Source organism: Cephus cinctus, unplaced genomic scaffold (genome assembly GCF_000341935.2).
Source record: "Cephus cinctus unplaced genomic scaffold, Ccin1 Ccin1_scaffold0204, whole genome shotgun sequence".
NCBI classification, from domain to species: Eukaryota; Metazoa; Arthropoda; class Insecta; order Hymenoptera; family Cephidae; genus Cephus; species Cephus cinctus.
Window position 1 is genome coordinate 972,795 of NW_014332923.1, and position 9,961 is coordinate 982,755.

General features: G+C 45.1%; 1 protein-coding gene across 5 annotated transcripts in view; it reads left to right on the forward strand.

Annotated features, from left to right (window-relative positions):
- Window positions 1-9,961, forward strand: part of LOC107264932 (MKL/myocardin-like protein 1) — a 116,367-nt gene that overhangs the window by 69,097 nt on the left and 37,309 nt on the right. For all 5 annotated transcript variants that reach the window (XM_025082151.1, XM_015733749.2, XM_015733752.2 and 2 more), the window contains 3 exons: window positions 7,478-7,578; window positions 7,656-7,885; window positions 8,254-8,462. In XM_025082151.1, the coding sequence (XP_024937919.1) occupies window positions 7,478-7,578; window positions 7,656-7,885; window positions 8,254-8,462 (540 nt within the window). The remainder of the gene's footprint in view (window positions 1-7,477; window positions 7,579-7,655; window positions 7,886-8,253; window positions 8,463-9,961) is intronic.

Genomic DNA, 9,961 nt, shown 5'->3' on the forward strand with positions numbered 1-9,961 from the left:
ATACGAATACAAAACTCCCAAGGTACGATCTTTATATCACATCTCTCTAAGATGAATCTTCAAGATCGCAGGGATCTCCCAGCATCTTACCAAGACTTAACCGACGTTTTCCTTCTGCTATAGGTATATTCGTAAAAAAGACAAGGTGCGCCGCGGCGCCACTCAAATCACATGGTATTATCGCGTGACGTTATAAGATAAACAATATCCCACGCTCGGATCGATGCTAATAAAGGATTTTCGCATCTTGAAAAGTAGATACCAGCACTGTGCCGACAGTGCGATAGGAGAGAGTGAGAGGACAAGAACGAAAGAGACAGGGAGACAGAGAGAGAGAGATTGTGTGTTAGAGAGAGGTGAGAATTCTTGTAAATGAGCTTGAATCCTGACTCGTGGGTGAGTCGCGAGACAGTAGGCGCGTGCCCGCTAAGATAAAACATGTAAATTAGCCGGTACGTGTTCTTTAACTTCTCCATTGTATTGTGAAACAGACTCGTCCTCCTCGTAGACAGTCTAATGGGCCATAGGTAGATTCATAATAATATTGAAAATCCAACAAGATAATTCAACGATCAGCCACGACGATCGAGCACAGTTAATTATTGTCGGATTCTCATAAAATCATTGACTTCAAATTCTCACCGATACGACAGCATATTGCCAGTGATTAATTCATGGCATTTCTGGCATTCAATGATACCAGCTAGTAACGGACCGCTTAGGCACGCTACTGACAATCACTATACTATCCCTGGTATTTCGATGATTCCAGATATTCATACCAGATTCTCGCCTTACATATAATACAAGTATCACGTATGACTAGTATGCGGTATTTTATCTGGTTAAAATGAAAATCATATAAAATTTCTCACGGACTCCGTATGAATACTGAAAATCTGTGTCTACCTCTTTCTTGTACCTTTTCTTGTATTATCATATTATTTCGGTTATTATTGTGAATAACTGTAGGCTGTATAAATACAAGTATATAAAATGTTCCAGGACAGCCTGATTCATGTTTCAGGTTTTTCATTGTACCCAGTGTATAGAGGCGAGTCAATGCAGCAGTGGGATAAGTAAATGATAAAGTAAACGTGGAGGGATGCCAGTGAGTAAGAAATGGTAAGAGGAGTGAGAGTGAGAGGGACAGAGGATAAAAGAAAGGGTCTTTTAAAAGCGAGCACACTCTTTGGTCTGCTCCCTTGGAAATCAGGATTGATATAGGGCTGCGGTAGGTTCGCCTCGTAGTCCCTTGTTGCCCATAGCCAAGGTTCGTAGCTCAGAGTCATCATTAATCACGCTCTTGTAGAATGAGCCAGAGTCCTGGCTGATTAGCAGGCGCGAACATCTCTCGCGTAGCTTACAAAAAAAAAAAAATATTGCTGCCTACCATCATTGCTCCAGCAAGATTGTCCAAAAGGATTCTGAGCACGCGCTTCATATCCATCTGCCTACCTGGCTGTCTATACCTAGTTGCTTACCTGGTTTAAGCTGCCTACCTGCCTAGCTAGATAGCGTTAGTATATTGAGATGTCTTCCTTTATGACTTCATTAGAGTCCACTAAATTTCGGAAGACCTTAACACGCGGTTATTAAACGATGATATCAAGTTGGCTTTCTCCCTATAAAATTAATTATCGACTGTAGTACCCCGTGAAATCATTATCATGAATTTCCTCTATTTCTGAATAGTACGTCATGGAAGGAAAAAAAAGTCATTTTCACTCTGATACGTTATACTGGACAATCTGCTATTCGGAGTGAGTACGCGTGGGGGTACCTTATACTGGCGTAGTGACGTCACTGCCGCTTATATACCTATAGGTTGAAAAAGTTTGGGAAAGAAAACAAAAAATGACGTAAGCGCATATGTACAGAGGTATACACATGTGTACCCATACGATGACCTGAACCGGTCCCCGTGGGGTCAACAGCACACAACAGCCACCCCCGTAAGAGCCATCACGCACGCACGCTCCTCCACTCGTTTCTTCTTTCTACTGGGTGATCATAAAACATCCGTATCTAATTAACCATCAAAGCATTTGAATAGCATGTGGATCGCACTTGGATGCCTCGACTGTATATATGTGTCCTTTTCGAAAATGTCAATTTGACCGAGATCGACCCCGTTCCGTGTAACCTGAGATGTAGGTCGGGTCCACGAGTTTCAAGATATTCGAGAATTATCTCGAATTCTGAGGCAGGAACAGTGTAAAAGAGCATTGGTAAACTTACAATAAATTTAATGTGAAATATTTGAAATTTATGAACTTGGTATCTCAAAATTAAAGTCATATACGCTTTTGGGAAATATATGATATATTTAGGAGAATTACTGGACTTATATGAATATAGCTAAATGTGGATTCAAATTAATATAAATGTTTACAAATATTCGATTGGCGCGCGACTCAGTAGCCGCAGCTCGACAAGATTAGTATATGACTGTGGTGCGGCGAGTGTAGTGTCAGTCCAATTACGAAAACGTGTCAGATATTAGATGTCAAATATCCTATACATCAGGTGTTGTAATATTACTGTAATATATATATATATTATATCATATACTCTATATATGCATAAAAATTCCCATAATTTATATTAATTTTTTTACGTATAATTTTCAACAGTTCAAATCGAACTACGTCATCCGTCAAGAGACGTAAACCGAGTAGGAAGATTCTAATAGGTATTTCGAAAAGGAGAAAAAAGACGTTCTCTGTGCGCGATGGTGACTTCTCGCGGTAGTCGCCGATTATCGGCAGCGATTTGCTGTCGGGCTCTTCATCATACGCTTCGCTAGTTATGCTGGGCATAAGACCCCGGAGAGCCGTAGCGACACGCGACCCACACACGCCGCACACGACTCTCTCCTTACTCTCACTCTCTCCCTCTCTTACTTATTCACTCACTTGGTTAGTCTTGACTATCCCTGTTTCTTCTCTCTTTCTGTCCTTGTCCCTCCCCCTCTCTCTCACTCTGCTTCTCCCGCTCTCCCAAGAGACGGAAATAAGATACGACACAGCTGATACGCCTTCGCTCTCCGATTACGTGCTAGGTGTATGCAGAAATTGCTGGTGATGTCATTTCTAACTATAAGACTGCCGGTGCAGCCTCTCGCGGGATATCCAGTGTTATATACCTACATACGTGTTCGAGTTCGCGCTCTGCGTACATCGGGCTGCGTTATAAGTTGTAAAGATTCCCAGGCTTTAATAGCATGTAGATAAATTCACCTTAGCTTTCTTACGATCGAGGTAATACGGAGGCAGTAATCTACCTCGCCCGATGGTCCCTTATTTGCCTGACTGCCATATAACATACGTGAGCATACTATTATTGTAATCGTTTTAAGTCTCTGCCATTACGGTACAGCAACAATTAGATCTTTGATAAGGACCCATTTGTTTTTCCTTTCCAATTCTCGTTCTATTGTACACGGTGTAGATATGTAAAACGTATACAGGTACTGGTGTGGGTGGTCTTGTGGAAGCTGTTATAAATTTGTAGAAAGAAGATAAAATATTTAATGGGTTAATTGTGTTGTAGTCGCGGGAAATTGCGTGAATTTAAAAAAAAAACATTTTTTTCAAAATTTATAAAACTTGCTCTTTTGACGAATCGCACGGATCTCGTTGCGTCTCTGGAGAGCGAACGTGTCCTCCCACGCAGCGATCATTCAGAACCTGCCAAGGAAGCCTCAGCGGTACTTGGGTACGGCAGTTCGCGTGTATTCCACGAGTATTTCACCCAGGAGCGGTGATAAAAATTCCCATTAAAAAGTACCATTGATGCTGTATGGGAGTTGGGGATGCATGAAAGGTGCTGTATATCTCGCTCGACTTTATTGAGGAAGTCGGGTGGGGCAAAGTATTGAATTCATCTCGATGCATTGTCGAGAAGATATACGGAGCCCGGGGTCCCTTGGGGTTAAGTGGCCCCTGGACCCCTAACTACTTCGTACGTACCTGGTTTACCTACGTGTTGTTGCGTACGCTATATATCTGCCCACGTTTTATGCTCTTTACACTTTGTCCCTCTGGTCTACCGTTTTAAACAAAGCTCATCCCCCATGCAACCTCATTTACCCATATCTGCACAGCATCCTTTGAATACCGAGACATCTCCGGCTATCTTTTCATCTAGAATCAATAAGTACTATCAGTATGTATATCTATCGGATCCTGATTGCGTCGTAGTTCAGATGCATTTTTCTGGGATAAAAAAAATTAAATATCTACAAAAATAATATACAGAATAGGTATAGAATGGGTAAAAGCGGCATAAGAGATATGAAGGGGTTTGTAGTACGGCGAGGTACAAAGCGGCGATTCCACGCGACCTATGACCCCATCTCTAATGAGCGGCAAAGCACGGCTATTGTGCGGCCAGCCAGTCTGGCTCCTCTGTTTTCTTGGCTGCTTCTATTCATTGCCAGGATGGCATAGCACCGCGTGCCCACGTACCGCTACGTCTGACCATGTACTTGCTTAACCTACTATATGTATATCATAAGAATCTTCATTATTTACTTCCTTACTTCCTTCCTTTATCCGTCTACCTTTTTATCTTTCATATTTTTAAAGAATTTTCAACCAATTTTTTCTCTCTTTCAAACTACCGGTCATACCTTTTTTATGTCATATATGCCTCTCTCACTGGCTAAAGGTAAACGATGTTGACCTTTCAGTTTGGTAGGTCGGTCGGTCGTGTCTTGTAACACGTTACCGAAACGAAGAAACTCGTGCCACGCTATGGCGTGACGTAGCTAAGAGCCTGTCTGTCGCCTGCTTTGATTTATTATTTAAACAACATCGGTACCGAAAAAAAAAAGATCGATCGCACCGTGTGTCGCCATTGCCACGCGACCTTCCAAATCGGGCCACGGCTTCCAGATCGATCATATTCTTTTCTCTTTCTATTGTGTTCCATAGGACACGGTCCACGCTCGGCAAATAGAAAGCATCAGCCAGCGCGAGATACCATGTGAAAAATTTAAGAAAAATCTCCGGCCATATCCTTTATCCCAGGACACACGCCGGAACCTCGTACGAACGTGGGCGGATGTCGCAAGGACGCGGCTGACTTCCAGTCTTACTTGGAATCGACTATAGAGAAAAAAAAAAATATATGCCGGAACGCCTGAAAGTCGTCGAAGTGTCGATATTATCGACACAACGTGGGAGAGTGCGGACACGAGTAAGAGAGAGACAGACTGGGATATCGTATCTGCTGACAGTAGGCGCTACCGGGATATCGATGGATCATCTGACAATAAGAGAGTTTCGAGAGTGGCGGCAAAGACGGTTGGTATGGCGATAGAGCGAAGAAGGAGTGCGATAAGACAATGGGAGCAAGAGAGAGGAGGGATCGAAGTTCATGGAAGAGGAGAAGAGAAAAAGCGAAGGAGCCAAGAAGTGGAGGTTCGATTCGGCGATTCGGCGATTCCTCGAGAAGAAATTTATGTGGATATAGATATACACTTCTGTACGCGTACTGTATATGCGAGAAGGGATACCGGGGCTGTCCTCTCTCCTGTACCCGAAGGATATGCTGGGTGCCGGACATTCGACGGAGAAGTCCGGTATAAGGATCAGTAGACGGAGGATGAGGAGTATATAGCTACCGAGAGATGCCAACGACATTCCCGAAGCGCGCAGCGGTTTTTCGCTACCGACCTGACGAGTGACTCACCGTCCAGACGTAAACGCACACGGATCGAACTTACGCACGGGCACACGCACGATGCGTGTCGCATCGAGATTTATTTGCCCGAATTTCGACCGCAGACCCTGGGCCCTCCGTACCGCCTACCAGGAATGCGATTTCGTATTCGTGATCTTCCGTGGAATACCCGGTCGTTGTTCTCTCGATCGCGAACTGTTATCACTATCATTCGCTCTGTTTTTATCAACCCTTAGATTAGACACGTATCAGGTCAACTTATCTGACGAGGTATACGAACGAGGGAGAAAAATGGTGTGTTATGAAAAGTGTAACTGAAATAGGAAAAAAAAATGTCTGAGATCAAAATTGATTTCTAAAAGAGTCGTACTCGCTCGACTGATCCGGGATGATGTATGGTACCAAAGGTTTACTGTTATGGAGACAGAGAGAGATGAGACGCGAGCAGGCAGAGGATCTCGAATCGGATCGAATCGAATCGAATCGGCGCTATTAGGCGCGTCGCGGAGCTGCTTTTTGTACGCGTTGAGGACCGAGGACCCAGGGAACATGTCCCAACATACGTTAACTAATGTGCTCGGGCGGCTGGTTCTCTGCTCGGTAACATATTGATGGAACGCTAGATTTATGCTGGGAATGATTCACGACGTGATTTACAGCGCTGGTTACCCGTGTATGCATACTGATTGAGTATTTATTCTGCTCTCGTGGACTATAGGCCACTAATCATTTATTGGGTTAAGGTGAAATCGTCCTGGTAAGCTTGCCGGCTCTCCCGCACTCTCACCTTCGGCATCCTCTCGATCTTCTCCTATTTGCTCGTCTCTTTCAGCAGCGCGTCTCTTTCCTTTTGGTATCTCGACGGAATCTTCGGTTACGTCGACTTTGACGCCTTCCTCCGAGAAATCATTCATTTTCTCTTCGGCCTCCTGTAAACATGCACGACTATTTTAGGCATTTTCGCAAGAGCGACGAACGAACGCGAAGACGGGCGCAGGAAAGAAAAATTGAAAGGAAGAAGGAAGGAAGGAAGGATTCCCCGAGGAGGATCTCTCTCCCTTCTCCACCCTGGGGAGCCGTTTTATCGATCAGGAAGGCAGGGCACGCGTCTCGCCCGCTTCGAGAATGCCGTCGTAACGAGGTCCTCTCTTTCCATCTTTGCCTCTACGTTCTCTCTGTTCTCTCTCTTGGAAGCCGTGGCGACCGACGCCGATGCGGTGGAATGAGGATGGGGTGGGGGGAGGGGGTTAACACGGGAGAAACACGGGGGCCACCCTGGTGTCACCCTGGTACCACCCTGGGCTTCACTCTCTGCTCTGTCCTGGAGTTTGGCAGTCGTGATGCACATCCCAGCCTCCGTTGGGTCCACGTAGTCCTGGGGTCCGCACAAGCCAAGGAAGACGAGGACGGGCCCGACGTTTAAATTAGGCAGGGAATTCCGCGGAATGCGTGAAAGAAGTCGGGCCCCTTGGATTCTTTAAGGTTTTGATACGCCTGCACGGAGCTAGAGTTCTCCTCACGACCGCCATTAGCCCTTATGGGGAAGAAATGACTCCTAAGCTTCTCTTTTCTCCCATTCCGTCCTTCTTCCTCTCTTTCTTCTCCTCTCCACTGTCCCATTCCAACGTGTCTCGTACTCTCGATCCAGTCAGTGCTCCTCGTCGATACTTGATCTCTGAATCCTGCTCTTTGAATCATTATACACTTTTTTCAATTCAATTTTCTTAACTGATTGGATTTTTGTATTACGATTTTAAATGCGTTTTCCTATTTCTGTTTGTTACAGAGTCTGGCCACAGGTTGGACAGCGGCTCCCCGTTCTGGAGGATACAGTTAGATCAGGACCTCCTGGATACCATCAGTGCCATTTATCCCGAGTGGTTTAAAGTAAATATTGTTTTTCATCGATACGATTTTATTTTTTCACTTTTTGTATTTATAGATCGAATATTAATTTTCGTTAGGATTACACAAATAATCGAGCCTCGACGTCGTCCTCGAGTACCTCAGGATCGCAGGTGAGCAGTTCAGGAAATAGTACACTTGGGTCCAGTGCCGGTACGAACGTCCTGGTGGAGTCGCAAGCACAGAAGAGTTCGAAGAGCGACGCCAAATCCAAGGCCAAGGCCAAAAAGGCCGAGGGCCTCAAGGACAAGCCCGAGAAGAGGGATAAAAGGGAGATCAAGGATAACAGGTGATTGAGATCTTAATTTTTCTTTGATCTACGTAAACGCAAAAGCTGCTGGTACCTTTGAGGATGTCGACGATCGTCTGGCAGTTTTCGATCGTTGGGTGATTGATCCATCATTGGGTAAGGCGCAAAAAGGTGTCTGGCGACAGGATCAGGCGCGAGGACGTGTTTTGCCTTCGCGAGGATCCTGACAGTCAGGCAGACATTCAATGATCGTGTGCGAGTGAGTGAGTGGGCAAAGTGAATGAGTGAGTGAATAAGGAATAAAAGGAAGGAAGCCGAGGAAGCAGTCAGGCAGGCATTCAGGCAGACAGGTAGACAGGATGCGAAAGATTAATTTACGAAAGGCTTGTTCGATGTTGTCGGCACAGAGAGCGGACAGGAGAGTCGGCGAGCGCTGCTAAGAAGGGCCCGAAAGCTCAGCTGGAGAAACCGGCTGATAAGAAGAACGGAGGATCTGGATCAGGATCAGGATCAGGATCGAGATCAGGATCGGGCATGGCCGAGGGCAATCAGTCGCCGCCAAAGGCGGAGGTCGACGACTCGCCCCTTCAGCACGCCATGGACCGCAATAAAGAATGTGAGTCAAGAATTACGGTATACTTTCTATTTCGCTTAATTATCTCTTTTCGCTTCAATTTTTCACATTCAACGAATGCCCTTTGACCTTCGATAACGGTGGCTCTCAAGGCTCACGTCAATTTCCTAAAATATCTATAGCTACTGTCTATAAGGATATACTACGTATCTAAATTGCGTGTTTCTGATGAAAAAGAAAAACATCCTTCGTACCGTCATTAGATAATTCACTTTAGATTATAGTGTATTGATAATAATAAATAGGATACCATTGAGAAGCGGTACGTGTGCAGGGAAACGGTTAAACGGCGCATGGCGATCACTTCCGATGATGATAATTATTATGCAGCGCTGCGTACGGTTGCATTTTAGTGCCCGAACCGGGTGCACGCATTGTTGTTATACCCGTTACGACTAGAGGGCGCCTATAATCGATGGAGCGCCGTCCCTTCTTCTCCTTGCTGTGGTTAGGGCCCATGGACCACCTTTTAACCATTCCCAACGTACCATTATCCTGCGACTGTAATCATCTGCTCGTTTCGACGCGAACGCCTCTCTTTACTTCGTATTCTCACTCATTATTCTATATATATGTATATATATATATATATATATATATATATATATATTTCTTTTTTTCTCTTTACATCGTGCGCAGTCACTCACGCTTCAAAATTTCCTCTCCTTCTTTCCCTTTCATCTCGCCAATCAATCCTTCTTTCAGCATCCCTCTTTTTATCTTCGTATACAAGTTCACTGCGAGTCGTTCGACTCCCACGTGGCTGAAGAAGAATTTAAGAAGAATATAAATCCACCCTTAGGTTATAGGTGCGCGCGCATCCGATACATGGTAATATAAACACTCCACTATCCGTTTATCATACATATTACGGGATCCGATTAATAGCTATTAGATAACCCAGGTTATCTAAGAATCTGCAGTACCCACCTTTGAATAAATAGCCATGTAAACTGGCTTAAGGCCTTAGGAAATTGGCGTCAGCCAACCGAACCAACTCCCCCTATGCGGATTCGTTTTGTCGCGCTAACCGGCCGTTCGCTTTTTTCCCGCAATTACCCTTCTCCCTCCCTCTCGCCAATTCTTCTTTTGCTCTCCTTATTTTCCTCCTTTTCTCCATCTCGAACCGACCACTCCGGTACCCGGCACGCACTCACGCACACGCGTCCACGCAGCTTCACCGAGGCGCGTGGTGCTTTTGTGCGTGAGAGCGCGCGAGAACGGGACGCCAGGGTCTACCTATTTATAACGGTGATATCATCGACGATTACCTACGCTTTCGCGTGGACAATCGTAAACCTTTCCAGAGCAGAGGGTGCGCAGGGCTGGTGGTTATTGAAAGGACCTGTAGGCGGTTACACTCGATCTCATACGAACGCGTCGTAATACAATAAGAAAGGTCTAAGGTATCTTAGAACGAGTGATCATAATAATGCAATTTTATTCATCGTTATCCTACGTCACGATACCCCCCCCCCCCC